General features: G+C 57.8%; 2 protein-coding genes across 3 annotated transcripts in view; one reads left to right on the top strand and one right to left on the bottom strand.

Moving 5' to 3' along the window:
- The first annotated feature begins 4423 nt into the window (after positions 1-4423).
- Positions 4424-8105, top strand: ARID5A (AT-rich interaction domain 5A). Its single transcript, XM_066337104.1, has 7 exons — positions 4424-4462; positions 4636-4735; positions 6037-6232; positions 6331-6383; positions 6472-6569; positions 6644-6779; positions 6864-8105. Exons 2-7 carry the CDS (start codon positions 4673-4675, stop codon positions 7944-7946), a joined length of 1629 nt encoding a protein of 542 aa, XP_066193201.1. The 5' UTR covers positions 4424-4462; positions 4636-4672; the 3' UTR covers positions 7947-8105.
- Positions 8106-9474: 1369 nt separating this feature from the next.
- The window catches only part of KANSL3 (KAT8 regulatory NSL complex subunit 3), a 28884-nt gene continuing 17683 nt past the window's right edge, over positions 9475-20675 (bottom strand). Inside the window, exons 16-21 of one of the 2 annotated variants that reach the window (XM_066337238.1) lie at positions 19032-19104; positions 18026-18159; positions 17085-17191; positions 14182-14371; positions 12683-12807; positions 9477-9625 (exon numbers count right to left, since the gene is read on the bottom strand). In XM_066337238.1, coding sequence (XP_066193335.1) covers positions 9623-9625; positions 12683-12807; positions 14182-14371; positions 17085-17191; positions 18026-18159; positions 19032-19104 — 632 coding nt within the window. In that variant the 3' untranslated portion in view covers positions 9477-9622. Of the gene's footprint in view, positions 9626-12682; positions 12808-14181; positions 14372-17084; positions 17192-18025; positions 18160-19031; positions 19105-20675 lie in introns of both variants that reach the window. The other variant, XM_066337239.1, reaches the window with a different exon arrangement.

Genomic DNA, 20675 nt, shown 5'->3' with positions numbered 1-20675 from the left:
TCTGTGGCCAAAATTCCTCTCTGTGTCCTGAAATGCCTGTGTCCCAAAATTCCTCTGTCTGTATCCCAAAATTTCCTGTGTCCCAAAATTTCCTCTGTGTCCCAAAATTCCTGTCTGCATCCCAAACTTTCCTCTCTCTGTCACTCCCAGTGTATTATTCCCAGATTTTTGGGACTGACTGTTCTTTCCATTCCATGGAATTATTCCCTTTTTTTTTTTGTTTGGTTGTTTTTTTTACCTGTTCAAGGATAATAAACTGTACACACTTTGGAGCTGGAAAAGATTCCCTGGAATAATCCCGAAGCGAGGTGGGACAGCAAAATGAGGACAAATCTCTAAAATAAAATAATAAAAAAAAAAAAAGGGAATTTAGGGATCAGAAGCTGGAGCCGGGAATGAGCTCCAGGAGCTGAATTCCGGGATCGGGAGGGAGATCCCGGCACCTGGATTTTTCCTCCTCACTCACAGCTCTGGAATTCTCCCGGGATTCCTGGGATAAGGATCCCCCGGGGCTGGAGCTCCCTCGGGAACATCCGCAAATTCCCGACTCCACCGGATTCTTTTTCCCCAGGATTTCTCCTCTTCCCCAAGGAGAATTCCTCGGAATCGCCGCCCGGGGGCAGCTCCGGGATCCCGGGGCTGTCGGGGGAATTCTGCTGCTCCGGGGACTGAAATTCCAGGGATTGAAATTCCAGAGGCTGCTGCTGCTCCAGGGATTGGTGCTCCAGCGGCTGATGTTCCTTCCAGGGGCTGATATCCAGGGATCCAGGCTCCGGGGGCTGATTTTCCAGGGATTGTTGTTCCAGGAGCTGATTTTCCAGGGATTGATGTCCCAGGGGCTGATTTTCCAGGGATGGATGTCCCAGGAGCTGATTTTCCAGGGATGGATGTCCCAGGGGCTCATTTTCCAGGGATGGTTGTTCCAGAGGCTGATTTTCCAGGGATTGATGTCCCAGGGGCTGATTTTCCAGGGATGGATGTCCCAGGGGCTGATTTTCCAGGGATGGATGTCCCAGAGGCTGATTTTCCAGGGATGGATGTCCCAGGGATGGATGTTCAGGGACAGACATTCCCGGGGCTGTTATTCCAGGCGATCCCGGCGCCCGGAGGGTCCCGAGCTGCGGCAGCTCCGGGAAGGGCCGGAGAGACCCCGAACTCGGCGGCTGCCGCTCACACACCAAAGGCGCCGGACCTTCCTCATCATCTTCCTCATCATCTTCCTCATCACCTTCCTCGTCACCTTCCTCCTCCTCGGGGCGGCACCGGGACGGGTCCCGGCACCAGGGGAGGGCTCCCGGCTCTGAGGAGGGGCCCCAAAATCGGGGAGGGGTCTCAGAACAGGGGAAAGGACCCAGCACCAAGGAGAGGTCCCGGCTTTGGGGAGGGGTCCCGGTAATGAGGAGAGGTCCCGTTAATGGAGAGGGGTCCCGGTAATGAGGGATCCCGGTAATGAGGAGGGGTCCCGGTAATGAGGAGGGGTCCCGTTAATGAGGAGCGGTCCCGGTAATGAGGAGGGGTCCCGGTAATGAGGAGCGGTCCCGGTAATGAGGAGGGGTCCCGGTAATGAGGAGCGGTCCCGGTAATGAGGAGGGGTCCCGGTAATGAGGAGGGGTCCCGTTAATGAGGAGCGGTCCCGGTAATGAGGAGGGGTCCCGGTAATGAGGAGCGGTCCCGGTAATGAGGAGGGGTCCCGGTAATGAGGAGCGGTCCCGGTAATGAGGAGGGGTCCCGGTAATGAGGAGGGGTCCCGGTAATGAGGAGCGGTCCCGGTAATGAGGAGCGGTCCCGGTAATGAGGAGGGGTCCCGGTAATGAGGAGCGGTCCCGGTAATGAGGAGCGGTCCCGGTAATGAGGAGCGGTCCCGGTAATGAGGAGGGATCCCGGTAATGAGGAGCGGTCCCGGTAATGAGGAGCGGTCCCGGTAATGAGGAGGGATCCCGGTAATGAGGAGGGGTCCCGGTAACCCCGCAGCTCCGCACAGCCGAGGCCGGCTGAAAACCGGCACTAAAATCCCCGGCGGGGCTTTTTGCTGTGCATTTCCCGCTGCCGGCAGGAGCCTTCCTGGAAAGGGGCGGTTCGGCAGCAGCCGGCTCCTTCGGCCCCTTCCTGCCCCGGGGGGAGACCGGAGCCCCCGAATTCCCCCGCTTCTGCTTTCTCGGGGTTTGGGCCCAAAATGAGTCACCGGGGGATTTTTTTTTTTTTCTCTCTCTCATTTTTCAGCGCTCTTTCAAGAGTCGAATCCGTGGTGGGGGGATTCTCGGGGGGCTGAACCCCGGTTGTGTGGGAGCGGCTGCGGCCCCGCGGTGATCCCGGGATGGGCAGCGGCACCCCGAGCCCGGAGCATCCCGCCGTGTCCCCACCCTCGGGGCGGCCCCGCCGCGGGCACCGGGGCTCCGGGGGCTGGAAAATCCGGCCCAGTCATTCGGGGGAGCGGGGGGAGAACCCCGAAAAGCGCGTTCGTTCCGGTAAGGAAAGAGTCAATGGCAGCGGCTCGCCCCGCTCCGGCTCGCACACGCCACTTCCCCGAGCGGGGCTGACTCATCCCGGGCTCGGTCCCGCTCCGCGACACCCGCCCCGAGCCTCCGCCGGTGAGTCCCGGGGGTCTGGGGGGTCCCGGGGGGTCCCTCTGCCCGCCCCCAGCCGCGCGTCCCCCGCGTTCGCTCCGTCCCCGGCGGGGACCCCAAAACCCCGACCGCTCCGGGCACCCCAAAACCCCGACCCCACTCCGGGCACCCCAAAACCCCGACCGCTCCGGGGACCCCAAAATCCCGACCGCTCCGGGAGCCCCAAAACCCCGACCCCTCCGGGAGCCCCAAAACCCCGACCCCTCCGGGAACCCCAAAACCCCGACCCCGGCTGGGAACCCCAAAACCCCGACCGCTCCGGGAGCCCCAAAACCCCGACCGCTCCGGGAACCCCAAAACCCCGACCCCGGCTGGGAACCCCAAAACCCCGACCGCTCCGGGGACCCCAAAACCGCGACCGCTCCGGGGACCCCAAAACCGCGACCGCTCCGGGAGCCCCAAAACCCCGACCCCGGCTGGGAACCCCAAAACCCCGACCGCTCCGGGAACCCCAAAACCCCGACCCCACTCCGGGAAGCGGGGCGAGCCCCGAGCCCGCGGGGGGCTCCCGGAGCTGTCGCAGCCCCCCGGGCTGGGGGTTACCGGGGTGGGGGATCGGGGAAGGGATGACTTCAGCCCCGTTCCTCAGCCGCCGTCACGCCTTGGCAGCGCTCCCGCGCTGTTCCGGGCCGTGACGCTCCGGCCCCGCAGATTTGGGCCTAAAGCGGCCGGAATCGGGCAGAGCGCGGGGATCGGGGCGAGGAGGAGGAGGAGGAGGAGGAGGAGCCCCGGACACGGCGCGGGGTTGGGATTTGGGATGAGTTTGAACCCGCGCCGGGAAAGCGCCGTCGCCGAAGCGCCCGTGATTATTGTTATTATAATGATTGTTATTATCTCATTAAGCGGGTAATTAGAGCTCGGGTGCCGCCCCCAGACCCGGTGCCGGAGAGGACGGGGCTCGTTGGCGGCGCAGGGGTTTGTTCAGCCCCAGTTTGGGGTTGTTCAGCCCCAAATCCGCCGCGTTTGGCCCCAAAAGCCCCGGTCCCGCCCCGAGTCCCGGCGGTTTCCTGCGCTGCCACAACCGGAGGGAGGAAATCGCGTCAGCGGGGCCGGGAACCGAACCCGGGCCACCGCGGGGGGGACACCCCGACCTGCACACACGGGTGGGGCTGTGACACCTGGACGGGATGACACACCTGTGTGCGACACCTGTGTGCGACACCTGTGTGCGACACCTGGACCTGTGACACCTGTGTGTGACACCTGTGTGCGACACCTGTGTGTGACACCTGGACATGATCAACAGCTGTGTGTGACACCTGTGACACCTGGACCTGTGTGTGACACTGCAACACCTGTGTGCGACACCTGTGTGCGACACCTGGACCTGTGACACCTGTGTGGTGTGTGACACCTGGACATGATCAACAGCTGTGTGTGACACCTGCGACACCTGGACGTGTGTGTGTGTGTGTGACACCTGGACCTGTGTGTGTGTGAGACATCTGGACCTGTGACACCTGGACATGATAAACACCTGTGTGTGACGCCTGTGTGCGACACCTGTGACACCTGGACCTGTGTGTGACACCTGGACCAGTGACCTACTGCACACCTCTGTGTGTGTGTGTGTGTGTCACCTGTCACCTGTTGCACACCTGTACCTGACACACGCACACACCTGTGCTCAGGTGCGCTCCCCGCGGCTCCCCGACTACAACTCCCATCGTGCCCCTCGCGGGGGCGGGGACATCCCGCGCGGCTGTCCAATAGGAGAAGGGGCGTGTTTGCTCCAGCCAATGAGCAGCGAGGGGGCGTGGCGGCCCCGCCCCTCGTCACGCGGCGCGGGCGTGGCCGGGGCCGTGGGCAGCACCTGGGGACCCCCGCGCCTTCCCCAGGTGGGCACCGCCGCTTTCCCGGGGGTTTCCCCCCCCAAAAAAACCACTTCGGGGGGAGTTTGGGGGCGGGCGGAGCAGCCTCGGCCCGGTTCGGTTCGGTGCCCCACCGGATCCCCCCGGTTTACCCGCGGTCTGGGGCTCTCACCGCGCCCCGCCTTGTTTTTCCCGTCCAGGAGCTTTCCCGAAGCCGAGGCCGGAGCCTTTGTCCCCATGGAGAAGGAGCAAGAGCCGGCAGAGGAGCCCCGAGAGCCGTCCGGCAGCGCCCGGCCCGCCGTGAGTGCACCCCGCGGCTTTTGGGGGGCTGCGGAGCGCCCCGGAATTGGGGGGAGGGAGGGAGGAGGGAGCGCAGCGCTTTGGCCGGCGGTGGGAGCGAGGATGGGGCAGAGAAATGTGAAATTCTCAGCTTTGGGTAAGGGGCGAGGGGGAGAATGGACCGAAAAATGGCATTTTGGGGGAAGAGAAGTGAGCGGTCCTGTGTAAATAGGATCATTTCTGTAATTCGTTTTTAGCCTCGTAAGGAAAAAAGGGGGTTGGATTTTGTGGCGCTGGAGCTTTTCTCTCCCTCCAGCAGCTTTTTGTTTCACCAAAAAAAAAAAAAAGAAGAAAAACCAAACCAAACCCCCCCTCAAAAAAAAAAAAAAAAAAAAAAAAACACCCAAGAAAGGAAAAAAGAAAAAGAAAAAAAAAAAAAAAGCTTTGAACTCTTTCAGCCGTTAAAATCTGGTGTCTGTCACAAGCCGTTAAATGAATAGAAAGAACCACCAGGAAAAAAAAATAGGAAAAAATAGAAAGACTAAAAAAAAAAAAAAAGCAGAAAAAGGACGGACTTGGGAGGCGAGCGGCTTCTTTGCCCAAAAATAGCAACAAGTTTTATAACTCCGGAAAATGTAGAACAAACAAACGAGGAACATTTTTAGCTGAGAAAGGCGGCGGCGGGGGGAGCTGAATTGCTGAATTTCTGCCCGTCTGTTTTCCTGGAAGCCGCTCCTCGTGTTCTCGCCCGCATCCAGCGCTTTGACCAACTTGGCCTCGGGCCCGGGGCTGCCGGGGAACGATCCCGGAGCTCCCCGGGGAATGATCCCGGAGCTCCCCGGGGAATGATCCCGGAGCTCTCGGGGGAATGATCCCGGAGCTCTCGGGGAACGATCCCGGAGCTCCCCGGGGAATGATCCCGGAGCTCTCGGGGAACGATCCCGGAGCTCCCCGGGGAATGATCCCGGAGCTCCCCACAGAATGATCCCGGAGCTCCCCGGGGAACGATCCCGGAGCTCTCGGGGAACGATCCCGGAGCTCCCCGGGGAATGATCCCGGAGCTCTCGGGGAACGATCCCGGAGCTCTCGGGGAACGATCCCGGAGCTCTCGGGGAACGATCCCGGAGCTCCCCGGGGTGCGGGGAATGATCCCGGAGCTCTCGGGGAACGATCCCGGAGCTCTCGGGGAACGATCCCGGAGCTCCCCGGGGTGCGGGGAATGATCCCGGAGCTCTCGGGGAACGATCCCGGAGCTCTCGGGGTGCGGGGGATGCGGGTGGAGCGGCGGCAGCTCCCCCAAAACTCAGCCCCGTGTCCCGCAGGACGCGCCGGGGGCCGGGGATGGCGCCGAGAGGGACGAGGCGGTGGGAAAAGGTGGGGACGTGGACACGGACAAGGACAAGGAGGACAAGGAGAAAGAGAAGGAGGAGGAGGAGGCTTTCCTCGTCAGCCTCTACAAGTTCATGAAGGAGCGGCGCACGCCCATCGAGAGGATCCCGCACCTCGGCTTCAAGCAGAGTATGTCCCCGCCGGGGACAGGGACAGGGGACAGGGGGAGGTGGCCGCACGCAGCCCCCGTGTCCTCCTGCCCCTCCTGACCTCCCCTTTGTTCCCAGTTAACCTCTGGAAGATCTACAAGGCCGTGGAAAAGCTGGGAGCCTACGAGCTGGTGAGCGGTGGCCGCGGGAGCCGCGGTGTCCCTTGGGTGCCGGGGTGTCCTCTGGGTGTCCCCGGGGCTCACTCCCGTCTCCCGGCAGGTGACGGGCCGCCGCCTCTGGAAGAACGTCTACGACGAGCTCGGGGGCAGCCCCGGCAGCACCAGCGCCGCCACCTGCACCCGGCGCCACTACGAGAGGTGAGGCCGGGCCGGGCCGGGCGCTGTGTCCTGCCTCAGTTTCCCCCGGCGCTCACGGCGCTCCCCGCCCGCAGACTCGTCCTTCCCTACGTGCGCCACCTCAAGGGCGAGGAGGACAAACCGCTGCCGCCCAGCAAACCCCGGCGGCAGTACAAGGTCTCCAGGGACGACAAGAGCAAGAGGGGCAGGAAGGAGAAGGGTCGTGAGCAGGTGCGAGGGGCCGGAGCAGCCGCCGGGAGCTGGGGGCCGGGGGAACCGGGAGCCCCAGCCACAGCCCGCCGCCTCCGCCCGCAGGTGGCTCCGGACAAGGGGCAGCCGGAGCCGGCGGCGGAGGAGCGGCGCCGGGGGACGGACGGACGCTGCAGCCCCAGCGCGGCCCCCAGCCCCTCGGCGGAGTGTCCCGGCGCCTGCAGGAGCCACGGCGAGACCTACGAGCGCCTCTTCTCCAGCTTCTACTCCAAAGGGAACCACCCCATCATGTCCCCGCTGGCCAAGAAGAAGCTGCTGGCGCAGGTGAGCGAGGCCGAGTCCTTGCGCTGTCACAAACGCCACTGTCCCGAGGCTCGGCGGGCACCGAGCGACAGCGGCCCCGAGCCGCCCCGGCCGAGCAGCGGCCCCCGGCCGGCCGAGCAGAGCAGTCCGGAGGCGCCGGGAACCGCGGACAGAGCTCCGAGCGCGGGGAGCGAGGCGGCCCCGGCCCGCAGCGCCTCCCCTGCGGGCACAGACAGCCCGGGCCCCGCCGTCTTCACCGGGTATTTCCACGCGTACCGCAGCGAGGGGCTGGCGGCCGGCGGCTGCCCCCCGCTCTGGGGCTGCTTCCCCAACCTGAAGGATTTTCTGGAGCCGCTCCCGGCGCGGCCCGAGGAGCCCGAGCGGCCGCAGGAGCTGCGGAGCGGAGCGGGGCGGCCCCGGCAGGGTCCTGTGCGGCCGAGCTGGGCGTCCCCCGGGGCCCGGGCCGGCCGCCGGCAGCAGCGGGAGGACGAAGATGATGAGGATGATGAGGAGGAAGACGAGGATCCTTACGGCCTCACCGCCAAGTCACGCAGCGTGTCCCCCCGGGCCGAGGAGCGCAGCGCCGGCGGGAGCCGCCTGCCGGGCGCCCACCGGGGGCTGCCCAAGCCCCGGGCCGTGGTGGCCGCTCCGGCCGTGGCCCCGCCGCCGCCCGCCGCTTTCCCGGGAGCCGCGCTGCGCTTCCCGGGCGGCGCGGGGCCGAAGGCGCTGCCGCTGAACCCGCTGCTGATCCCGGCTTTCCCCAGCCCGCTGCTGCTGGCCGCCGGCCGCTTCCCCGCGTCCTACGGGAGCTCGCCGTTCCCCGCGGAGCCGTGGCAGCGCTCCCGCAGCTCCCCGCACGTCCCCGCATTCCCGCACCGGCCCTAGCGCTGCCGGGGACACGCCGGGGACACGCCGGGGACACGCCGGGGACAAGCCGGGCAGGGCCCTTTTTATTCCTCAGCTCGGGGCTGTTTGTTCCTGAGCACGGTTCTCTATATTTTCTATATATCCGCGCACAAATCTATATAAAAAAAGAGAGTAAAAGCAGTGCTGGAGGTTTCTGTTGGTGCCGGGGAGCATCCTGCCGTGCCCTGGGGCGCCCCCGGCTCAAATCTGGGGGTTGTGTCGCCTCCATCCCGGGCTCCCGCGGTTCTCAGGAGCCTGGGAAAGGGAATTAACGGGAATAAACCTGCCTGGCTGGTGCCGACCTGGCAGAGTTTGGGGCGTCCTTGATTTCTGGGATCAGGGTGCGGAGGGGTCTTCTCCCTGAACATGGAGCTGCAGGGCTGAGAACTCATCCTGTGGGGAGGGAAAGGAAAGAAAAGAAAAGGAAAGGAGAAAGGAGAAAGGAGAAAGGAGAAAGAAAAGGGAAAAGGGGGAAGGAGGAGCTTTTCCATGTCAAGTGTTGGGGGAATTGCAGCAATTAAATGGAACAGCGGCGTGGCCAAGTGGGACCAGCCCAGGGAACAGCTGCAGGTGATTCCTGCCTCCAGGTGATTCCCGATTCCAGCAGCTCCGGGTGATTCCTGCCTCCAGGTGATTCCCGATTCCAGCAGCTCCGGGTGATTCCTGCCTCCAGGAGCTCTGGGATTCCAGCGGCTCCACTGGAGCTGCTCCAGCTGATCCCAAGGCTCTGGGGGAGCTCCAGCCCTCGCTGTCCCCGTGGGATGCTGGAGCAATGTCCCCAGCTCATCGCGGCTGTTGTCACCTCCAGTCCCCAAAGGAGGTTCCTTGGTTGGTGGGATCCCATCAGGAGCTCGAGGTGACCCCAGAGCACAGCTCTCCCTGCTGGGCTGAGCCCAGAGCCCCGGCAAAGCAAAATCTGCCCTCAGCATCCTCCCAGGTGACAGAGGGACAGGGACAGTCCCAGAGAGGAGGAGGAATGAGCTGAGTCTTTTCTGTCCAGAGGAGGAGAAGAAACTGAGGAGGGAATCCTTGGGGTCTGCAGCTTCCCCCCGAGGGCCAGGCTGGGTTTGGGGAAAGGTTCTTCCCCCCCAGGAACCTGCCCAGGGCCCTGAGCTCCAGCAGCCTTTGGATTTTGGGGTGTCTGTGCAGGGCCAGGGGCTGGCTGCTGGATCGATGATCCCTGGGGGCCCCTTGTCACTCAGGAGATTCCAGGATTCTCTGATGATTCCAGGGCGCTGCTCAGCCTGGATCCTCCCCTGCTCTGTCCCTTCCCCACTCCCCAAAAGCCACCCTCAACAAAAGCCACCCTCGGCCACGAACTCACTCCAAAAGCACAACGAAATAAATTAAAAAATAATAATAAAAAAAGGAAGTTTTTATTAAACAGCAACAAACCCAGAAAAAAAAACACCTCCTCCCCTTCCCACCCTCCTGTGCCCACCCCCAGGAATTTGGGGGTCCCCAGAGCCCCCAGGAGAGCGTGGCTGCTGCTGGCCAGCCCCACCTTGTCCCCACAGTGTCCCTGGGGGGTCGGGATGAGTGTCCTGGAGGTGCCTTGCGGGACAGGAGTCACCTCGGGGTGCCCAGGCTCCAGGGACAGCCACAGGAGGCTCCAGGGACAGCCACAGCCTCAGCAGTCCCACGGCACAGGGAGGTCACTGCAGAGAAGGGGACAGGGTCAGTGCCCTGGGGACATGATGGTGCCACCCTGGGCTGCAGAACCTCCACCCTGAGCCCGGAATATTCCCCAGGGAGAGAGACCCCAACACCGACCTGCTGCTGGCACAGCCCAGGCAGGGAGACCACCCAAACCGGCACAGCTCCAAACCCAGAACAGCTCCAAAACTACCACAGCTCCAAAACCAGCACAGCTCCAAACCCAGAACAGCTCCAAAACCAGTACAGCTCCAAAACCAGAACCAGCACAGCTCCAAACCTAAAACCAGCACAGCTCCAAACAGCACAGCTCCAAAACTACCACAGCTCCAAAACTACCACAGCTCCAAAACCAGCACAGCTCCAAAACCAGCACAGCTCCAAAACTACCACAGCTCCAAACCCAGAACAGCTCCAAAACTACCACAGCTCCAAAACTACCACAGCTCCAAAACTACCACAGCTCCAAAACCAGCACAGCTCCAAAACCAGAACAGCTCCAAAACTACCACAGCTCCAAACCCAGAACAGCTCCAAACCAGCACAGCTCCAAACCAGCACAGCTCCAAAACCAGAACCAGAACAGCTCCAAAACCAGCACAGCTCCAAAACCAGAACCAGAACAGCTCCAAAACCAGAACAGCTCCAAAACTACCACAGCTCCAAACCCAGCACAGCTCCAAAACCAGAACCAACTTCAAAACCAGCACAGCTCCAAAACCAGCACAGCTCCAAAACCAGAACCAGAACAGCTCCAAACCCAAAACCAGCACAGCTCCAAAACTACCACAGCTCCAAACCCAGAACAGCTCCAAACCCAGAACAGCTCCAAAACCAGCACAGCTCCAAAACCAGAACCAGAACAGCTCCAAAAACCAGAACCAGCACAGCTCCAAAACCAGAACAGCTCCAAAAACCAGAACCAGAACAGCTCCAAAACCAGCACAGCTCCAAAACCAGCACAGCTCCAAACCCCAAAACCACCTCAGCTCCATTCCCAGGTGCCCTGGCACGTGTTTCCCTGCTCAGACCCCAGGATCCAGCCCAGAGCCCCCCTGGGAGGGGTCTCCCTGCTCAGGGCAGGGGGCTGGGGGTCCCTGCCCAGCCTGGCCTGGGACACCTCAGGGCTGCCCCCTGGCACAGGGGGAGGTGTCCCTGCCCCTGGTGGGACTGATGGGCATCCAAGTGCCCTCCAGGCTCCTGTGCCTTTCCCCAGCTCAGAACTGGACGGGCTGGGACTGAAACTTGTGTCCCTGGAGAGGGAGAGACTCCAGGAATCCCAAGGGCAGAGCTCTTCCCAAACCATCCTCAGCCAACAGTCAGCCCCAGCCCTTGCTGTGACAACCTGCAGGGGACACAGAGGTGTGGCTGTCCCCACACCGCAGGGGACACCCCACCAGGTCCAAACCCCAACGTGGAGCAGTTTCTGGAGAAGACAAACCCATTGATTTGGCTGATTGTCACCTCCCAGCCACAGCAAGTCTCAGGTTTCCCCTCACCAAAGCCGGGGGGAGATTCCTGGTGTGATGCCCACGGGGGAAGGAAAGGGAAGTGCCCAGCCCAAAGCTCAGCCCCAGATTGAACTCCCAGCCCCAGCAGAGCCCTCGGCTGGAATTCCAGAGGGAATCTCAGCTCTGACTGCTGCTGAGCAGGGCTGAAGCCCTGGGGGCTGCATGTGACGGGCTCCAGGGGTTACATAACCCTGCTGATGTCAGGGCTATAACTGGCAACCCAAGCAGCAGCTCCCTCATTTCCTGCCAGCACAGCTTTCAGTTTGCTTTTGGAGCTTTTTTTTTTTGGCACCAAAGCCTTGCCTTGAAGACAGGAGCTCAGCGTTGGGAGGGAGAAGCAGGATCCACATCCAGCTCCACCTGGAAAAACCACCCCGTGCTCCTGGAGCCCTGTGCCCAGCCCTTGGCCCGGGGTGCTCAGGGGTTTGAGGGTGGCAGGGACACAGCAGCTCTCGGGGGGATGGAAAAGCACCAAAGCTCCGTCACACACACCATTTCAGAGCTGCACAAGTGACTGTCCCCAGCGCCCTGAGGGTCACCAGCTCAGGGTCCCCAGCTCTGCCTGAGCCCAGGGGCTGCAGGAAACTCGGGAGAGCCAAGGGGAGGAGGATGTGGATGCTCCCAAATCCCAAGATTTGGCATCTTGGCAGTGCTCTGAGGCAGCAGGAGAGAATTCAGCCTGGCACACGGGGAGGTGTCCCTGCTGTGGGTGGGAATGAAGGACCCTTTCACCCCGATCCCACGGGAGCAGGGACAATCAGACCGGAGCAGACACAACCACGACAAACCCCTGGCTGCTGTCAGCCCCTCCTGAGCACCCAGCACAGCCTGAGAGGCCAGGGATGGGACAGGGACAGCCTCAGAGATGGGACAGGGACAACCTCAGGGCCCAGGGATGGGACAGGGACAACATCAGAGGTGGGACAGGACACACCTCAGAGCCCAGGGATGGGAGAGGGACAACCTCAGAGATAGAACAGGGACAACCTCAGGGCCCAGAGGTGGGACGGGGACAACCTCAGAGATAGAACAGGGACAACCTCAGAGGTGGGACAGGGACAGCCTCAGAGGTGGGACAGGGACAGCCTCAGGGCCCAGGGATGGGACAGGACACACCTCAGAGCCCAGGGATGGCACAGGGAAAACCTCAGAGCCCAGGGATGGGACAGGACACATCTCAGAGCTCAGAGATGGGACAGGGACAACCTCAGAGCCCAGAGGTGGGACAGGGACAACCTCAGGGCTCAGAGGTGGAACAGGGACAACCTCAGGGCTCAGAGGTGGAACAGGGACAACCTCAGGGCCCAGGGATGGGACAGGGACAACCTCAGAGGTGGGACAGGACACACCTCAGAGCCCAGGGATGGAACAGGACACACCTCAGAGATGGAACAGGACACACCTCAGAGATGGGACAGGCCCCCAGCACAGACACAGGACCCACCTCCCACCCCGCAGATGACAAACACAAACCCAGCACAGGTCCCCCTGGAGCAGCCCAGGTGAGCAGGCAGGGCCACACTCCCCAAGGACAGAAGTGTCCCTTACCTGAGGGCCCTGGGGCTGCTCCTCCAGCTGGGGCTGTGCTGTCCCCAGCCCTGCCTGGCTCAGGCTGCCCACACGGCCGGGCTGTCCCCTCAGTGTCACCGTGATGGTGGTGGGGGCCTTGAGGCCTGCAGAGCACACACCAAACACCCCTGAGACCCTTTAGAAATATATTATAACGATATCATTTCCATGTGCAAATATTGAAATGAATACTGGGTGTGTGTTGTGTTGGAAAGTCATGCTGTATTAATCCTGAAGTTTTTTTTTAAAACAATAATTTGATAAGTATTTTATAGGCTATAGCATAATATTAAAATGGAAACTAGGTGATGTAAAATGCTTTTCAGTAATATCTGAACCAGCTCAAGGAAAGGGAAAAACAATTAAGAAATTCCTGATATCATCCTATCTGGATAAAGACAATAGCAAGGACACCAAAGGCTCCAAGAGGAAGAATTTACTTCCTCTGTTATCAAAGGACTTGTGACTTTGTGCAGCCACAAGAACATTTATTTTCAAGAAAGAACAGAGGGGGAGAAAAGCTGCCATTAACCTGTAACACCTGAAGCCAAAAGGAACATTTAAATCACGTGTGAAATTTATGGTTTTTAAAGGAAAATCCTTTGTCAGCAAGCCACACCTTGGAGTGGAAATACCAGGCACTGGGACATGTGTGATTTTGGCTTCACTTCTCTCATTGTTTTAATTTACATAATTAAATTTTTATGATTTTAGCACGAGTGAAGCGTGTTTTTCTCCACAAGACAGGTGGATGGGATGGGATGGGGATGGTGGAGGAGCAGTGCTGGAGGCCAGGACATCCCCTGGGATGGGCTGGGACCCCAGGAAGGGAATTGGAGCCCTGGAGGGGGTGTGGAGCTGCTCCAGGGCTCAGAGACCTTGGCACAGAGCCCAGGAAAACACCAGGTTTGATTTTAATCCATGGGAGAGGCTCCTGACACAGAGAGAGGAATTACAAACCACTGGGATGTGAAAACAGTGGTTTAGCACAGTAGAAAATACAAAATTCAGTCGTTTTTGAGTTTGTAGGATAGAGGTAAACGGGGACAAGATGGTGGAATTTGGGTGGCACCTCGTGTCCTTCTTCCTCCTGCTCCATCTTTTAAAGTGGTGATGGCACAAAGGAGTCAGAGTGGATTGGAGCAAAGTAGAAATGACATTTTTAGTGTGGGCACTGAGTGTTGGCACAAAATAATAAATAACCAACACGTATAAATCTGTATAAATGTCAGGGAACATTGTGGGCAGTCCCTTTGTGTCCCAGCTGCTGTCCAAACCTCACCTGGGACCAGAGAAAACCCTAAAACATCAAACAACAACCACCACAAAAAACCTAAAAACAAACCTTAAAAACCTGCTTTTTTTTTTATACCAACACAACCCAAGACTTTTTTTTTTTAAAGACCAAATAAACCACCTCCATCTCGGGCGAGGAAACCCCGCACCTTGAGGGGAGCAGCAGGGGAAGCAGAGCTCACCTGAGGCAGGGCTGGAGATGTGTGCCAGCCCCGGGAGGCTGCTGGCCAGCTTGGCCAGGCCACCGTTGGCCAGCAGCTGGTGGATGGCAGCGGGTTTGGAGGCGCCCAGGGTCAGGGGCGTGGGCACGGCGCGGAGCACGGCGCCCGCCTCGGCCAGGCTCTGCAGGGCTGGGGGGGCCTTGGCCGAGCCCTGTGAGAACACACGTGTGATAAATGTCATAAATCACCATTATAAAGTTGGCTTTTCGCAAGGTGTGTGCTGTAGGATTGGTAATTTTGTGGTAAAGATGTAAATTTTTGTTTTCTGCGGTTGGTAAAGGAAGTTAGGCAGAGTGGTAGTAGTGGTTGGGATAACCCCAGTGATAAGATCCTGCCAGGCTCTGCAGGGCTGGGGGGGCCTTGGCCGAGCCCTGGGGACACAGACATAGAATAAATGTCATAAATGACTTTTTAAAAGTCAGCTTTTTGCAAGGTGTGCACTACAGGATTAGTAATTTTGTCATAAAGATGTTTTTGTTTTCTGCGGTTGGTAAAGGAAATCAGGCAGAGTGTAATAGTGATATAATATGATTAAACTGTCTCTTTGGCTAGGATAACATCCAGTGATAAGATCCTGCCAGGCTCTGCAGGGCTGGGGGGGCCTTGGCCGAGCCCTGGGGACACACACATAGAATAAATGTCATAAATCACCATTAAAAAGTCAGCTTTTTGCAAGGTGTGTGCTGTAGGATTGGTAATTTTGTGGTAAGGATGTACCATACTAACTTTCTGCTGTTGGTAAAGGAAATCAGGCACAGTGTAGTAGTGATATAGTAATTGCTTAAACTGTCTGTTTGGTCAGGATAACCCCAGTGACACCATCCTGCCAGGCTCTGCAGGGCTGGGGGGCCTTGGCCGAGCCCTGGGGACACAGACATAGAATAAATGTCATAAATCACCATTATAAAGTTGGCTTTTCGCAAGATTGAGAGCAGAACTGTTATAAAATAAATGTGTGTTATAGAATGGGGCTGTTATAAATGTGTGTTATAAAGAGTAGGACTGTTATAAATATGTGTTATAGAGCAGGGTGTTATAAATGTGTGTTATAAAGAGTGGGACTGTTATAAATGTGTGTTATAAAGAGTAGAACTGTTATAAATGTGTGTTATAAAGAGTAGAACTGTTATAAATGCATATTTATAAAGAGCAGAACTGTTATAAATGTGTGTTATAGAGTGGGGGTGTTATAAATGTGTGTTTATAAAGGATAGAACTGTTATAAATGTGTGTTATAAAGAGTAGAACTGTTATAAATGTGTGTTATAAAGTTGGCTTTTTGCAAATATTCAGATGAATACTGTATGTATAATGACTTTGCTGTAAAAATACAGTTTTTACTCTAATATCAGCAAAACCTAAACACAGTAGTAAGACAGCTGATACGAAATGTTGGAATTGAATGGCCTGTTCAGTTAGAATAACACCCAGTTAGAACCAGAGCCATTTTTATCACAGCATGATAAAAACCCTGCTGCTGACACACCACCAACACCTGTCTGTAAAAAAATAAAAGACCAAAGCCCAAACTAAAAGGAACAATAAAACCCCAGCCAAGAAACACCCCTGCTCTAAAAAAAGCAAACCCAGAGGCCAAGCTAAACAGTTCCTAAAAATACAAATTGTAGTTTGAACAGACAGGATGATTTATGAGTAGGCAACGAACTGATGCAATGAAAGAAGGATTTAAGGAATGCCTGTGAAATAGTGAGCTGTGCTCTCAGCTCAGTGCCACCTCACCCAGCTGTCAATCCTTGCTTTAATTCTGTCTCCTCGTTAACTTCTTTTTTTATTAAACCTATATTTTTTTTTTTAAATTTACCAATAAAACCAAACGGTGTTTTTCACAAAGTGACCTCGCTGGGGGCACCAGGTGTGGCTTTTCCCAGGATGTCACAGGAACAATCCCTGATCCCTCCCTCAACCTGTTCTCCAGCTCAGCACTTTGGGGGTGGCTGTGACGGCTTCAGTTTTAATTTGGTGCCTTCAGTTTTAATTTGGTGCCTTCAGTTTTAATTTGGTGTATTTTCCTGTTCTGTGGTGCCCAGGGCTCAGCTCTGAGCTCACAGTCAGTGTCACTCAGCTCTGCACACAGCAGGGACACAAAACAAATCCTTCTCCTGCTGCACACCAAGGACAACTTTCAGCCCCAAAGCACAAACAAGGGTGGGCTGGAGGGAGGGACAAGAAGGATGGGACCTCACAGCCTGGAGCTGGAATGGGACAATTCAACCCCAAGGTGCAAATGGACCAAAACTTATAAAAGTGTGAGACCTTGTGACCGGTTGGCCATTTTGTGACCATTTTGGGTTCATTTTGTGCCCTTTTTGGGTCCATTTTGGGTTCATTTTGTGCCCATTTTGGGTTCATTTTGTGACCATTTTGGGTTCATTTTGTGCCCATTTTGTGCCCATTTTGTGACCATTTTGTGACCATTTTGTGACCATTTTGTGACCATTTTGTGACCATTTTGGGTCCATTTTGTGCCCATTTTGGGTCCATTTTGTGCCCATTTTGTGCCCATTTTGTGCCCATTTTGTGCCCATTTTGGGTTCATTTTGTGACCATTTTGTGACCATTTTGGGTCCATTTTGTGCCCATTTTGTGCCCATTTTGGGTCCATTTTGTGACTACCTCGGGTGTGAGCCTGGTCAGGCCCTGCCCTGCCTTAAAGGCTTCTCAATAAATCCCAGCTTTATTCCCCACCTCTGTCCAGTCTCTCCCCAAGGCATCACCTGCACACCAACAGCTTCTCCCAGTCCTCAGGACACACCAGGAGCCCAGCCCTTATCTCCTGTGCTCCAGAGGGATTCTATCCAGGTCCCCTGTGCCTCCCCAAAGCCCCTGCCCCAGGGGCAGCTCACCTGGCCAGGTGAGGTGACAGCAGTGGCAGGGAGGCTGGAGGTTTTGGAGCCCATGTCCTGCAGGCTGAAGCTCAGCCCCTGGAGCAGGCTGCTGGCAGAGGCTGCTCCTGAAAACACAGACAACGACAGAGCCTCAGGCTGGGAGGATCCACCAGCAGCAAATTCTGGGGCTGGAGGGTTGTTCTTCCAAAGAGCAGCACCCTGAGGATCTTCCCATGGGTTTAATGGGATTGTGGAATATCCTCAGTGGAAAGGGACCCACTGGGATCATCTAATCCAGCCCCTGGAGTCCCATAGACACCCCAAATCCCACCCTGGAGCTGTACACACCCCAAATCCCATCCTGGATCTGCACAGACACCCCAAATCCCACCCTGGAGCTGCACAGACACCCCAAATCCCACCCTGGGGCCCTACAGACACCCCAAATCCCACCCTGGGGCCCTACAGACACCCCAAATCCCCACCCTGGGTCTGCACAGACACCCCAAATCCCACCCTGGAGCTGTACAGACACCCCAAATCCCACCCTGGAGCTGTACACACCCCAAATCCCACCCTGGGTCTGCACAGACACCCCAAATCCCACCCTGGGGCCCTGCAGACACCCCAAATCCCACCCTGGGGCCCTGGCAGTGCTGTCCAAAGGCTCCTGGAGCTCTGTCAGCCTCGGGGCCGTGCCCACTCCCTCTGGGTGAAAAACCTTTCCCCAAACCCACCCCAAAGCCCCTCTTTGGGGCACAGCCCCATTTCCCTGCTGCAGCCACAGAAGCTGACTGTGGAACACAGGAGCTGTGGGTGTTCTGAGCCCTCACCCCACACCCCACAGCCACAACTGCCCCCGTAAGAAATCCCCCACACCTCCAGGCGGGGCAGGCGAGCAGAGGCTCTCCCCGTGCTGTCACCTGTCCCCTGGCTGTGTGCAGGGGCAGGGGCAGTACCTGGCAGGGCAGGGGCTGCCTGGGCTGGCAGGCTGTGGCTGCTGCTGGCCACCAGCCGGCTCTGCAGGGCGTGGAAGGCGCTGGGGACGCCGGGCTGAGCCGGGCTCAGAGAGGCCTCAGCACCTGAGCTCAGCCTGGAGAGGAGGGAGAGAGAAAGAGAAGGGATAGTGAGGGCTGGGAGTGCCCAGGGACAGCTCTGGGCTGAGGGAGGAGGGAGCTGAGCCGCACCAGCACGGCCAGGAAATCTCCGCGTTTGGGAAAGTTGGGAAAAGCCTTAAAAAACCATCAGCTCCAAGAGGAGTTTTCCCCCGTGCACAGAGCACTCAGAAATCCAAGGGTTTCCTAACTGGGAGAGGGCTTGGTGCCTGTGTGCACCTCCCGGGGTCAGCATGCATAAAAAAAATCCACTTTTGAATAAAAAGCAGCTCTTCTTCCTCTCCTATCCCAGATCACGGAGTCCTGGGGTGGTTTGGGTTGGAGAGGGCCTTAAAACCCAACTGGGGTGACACTGTCCCAGGACACCCCAGCACTTCCAGGGATCCAGGGGCAGGCATGGCTCCTCTGGGAATGGCATCAGCCAGAGCCCAGCTCCCCAAAGCTTGGATCAGGAAGGGAAAAAATGTGTCAATGTGAGATTTACTCCCCACCAGGAATCCCTGTGCACAGTTCAGGCCCTTTCACGAGCTGCTCTGAGGCTCCCTTCCCTTGTCCTCGCAATAAAAATGTTATTTTTACTGCAAAGATGCCAGAGGGAAGCAAAGGTGAAGCTCCAACACGGAATTTCTGCCAGAGCCACCACAAAGACAGAGGTGAACAAACCTGAGTTTGGGCAAACACACGGGGCACAAACACACCACCTCAATTCCCAGCTGGCACCGAGTTTTCAGGAGCTCCAGAGTCTCCCCCACAGCAGAAAATCCCAGTGGGGAGCAAAGCACCAGAAAGCTGCAGGTGCAGGGATCACCCTGGCAGGAAAAACCCCCCAAAATTCCCGATTCCCACTCACTTGGGGGTGGAGAGCAGCCCTGAGAACTCCTTGGTGCTGGACTGGCCCAGGGGCAGCGGCTTCCCGGAGACAACTGCAAAACAAAAAGGAGAATCCTCAGTTCCTCTCCCCCACAAATCCTCTGGGATTCCTCAGGGATTCCCCCTCTCTGCAGGTACCCACAGGGGCTCATCCAGCTCCCAGAGCATCTTCTCCAGGAATCCCAGCCCGAGGCACCGCGCTGGAGACCGGGAGGAGCAAAATCCAGTTAAACACTCGTGGAATTACGGCAGCCAGGACGGAGGGAAAAGCCCCAAATCCTTCTGCGTGAGGAATCTCAGGCCCTCGCCACCAAATGCAAATCTGTCTCCACTAAAATCCCCTCCTGTTCCATCCCTGCCTCTCCATGAATTGCTGGGATCTGGGTGATTTTGTAAGGATTCTTAGTTAAAGACACTTTACAAAATACACAGGGATGCAACAAGTCACGGAATTTGTTTATTGCAGCACTGAGGGATACAAGTGCATTCCTTCCTCGTGCATTCCTCCTGCTCACACCCGGCAAAGAAAGAGGCAATTCTCGTTTGGGTTCATGTTTACTTCTGCAATTCATTTCCTTTCTGTGAAAAGAAGTAAAGTTTGGAAAATTAAAAAAAAAAAAAAAAAAAGAAAACAAAAAGAGAAAAGATTCCGGAAACCAGAGGTTTTCAAAGCTGCCAGAAGATGGAGTGAAACCTTCCAGAAGGATGTGGATTTGTGTTTTGTCCCAGCTCAGAGCTGCTGAACTGGCAGAGGTGCTTGGATTGGAAAGGAGCAGAGTTATTTCCCAGCTTTGAAAACCTCGTGTTTCTGAGCAGAACGGCGCCGCTGACCTCTGACTCCACAAATTCCAGAAGCAGGGAAGCTCTGTGCAGCTCTCTGCAAGGTGCTGGGCCCTGAGGGACACAGGGGACAGCAGCCACAGCTTCTGGCCTCTCCTCTGAAGGCTCAGGGCAGGAAGATGGAGCCCGTCACCCCTCCTTGGGCGTGTTCTGGGATTTGCTCAGGTGTGAGCCCCCAGGTGTGCTGTGCCAGGCTCCAGGGGGAGCAGCACAGCTGGATGGGACATCTGGAGCCCCACAAAACCCTTCCAGAGGGGGAAACTTCACCCAGGGCCCCCAAGCAGCAGCGGGTTCCAGGAGGGAGGGATGCAGGGAGCAAGGGTCCAGCAGGACCAGCAGCACCAGTACACTGCTCCCAGCAGCACCAGCACACTGCTCCCAGCAAGAGCAGCACCAGTAGCACCAGTATCCTGCTCCCAGCACCACCAGCAGCCCACTCCCAGCACCAGCAGCACCAGTACCCTGCTCCCAGCAGCACCAGCACTCTCCTCCCAGTAGCACCAGCAGCCTGCTCCCAGCAGCACCAGTAGCACCAGTAGCCTGCCCCCAGCACCAGCACCTTGCTCCCAGTAGCACCAGCACCCTGCTCCCAATAGGTTTAACATCCATCCTGCCCCCAGTAGCACCAGCAGCACCAGTAGCACCAGCAGCACCAGTAGCCTGCCCCCAGCACCAGCAGCCTGTTCCCAGCACCAGCAGCACCTTGCTCCCAGTAGCACCAGCACCCTGCTTACAATGGGATCAACATCCATCCTGCCCCCAGCAGCACCAGCAGCACCAGTAG

This window comes from Sylvia atricapilla, chromosome 28, assembly GCF_009819655.1.
Source record: "Sylvia atricapilla isolate bSylAtr1 chromosome 28, bSylAtr1.pri, whole genome shotgun sequence".
NCBI classification, from domain to species: domain Eukaryota; kingdom Metazoa; phylum Chordata; class Aves; order Passeriformes; family Sylviidae; genus Sylvia; species Sylvia atricapilla.
The sequence above is the reverse complement of the archived record's forward strand: the minus strand, read 5'-3'. Positions and strand labels throughout refer to the sequence as shown.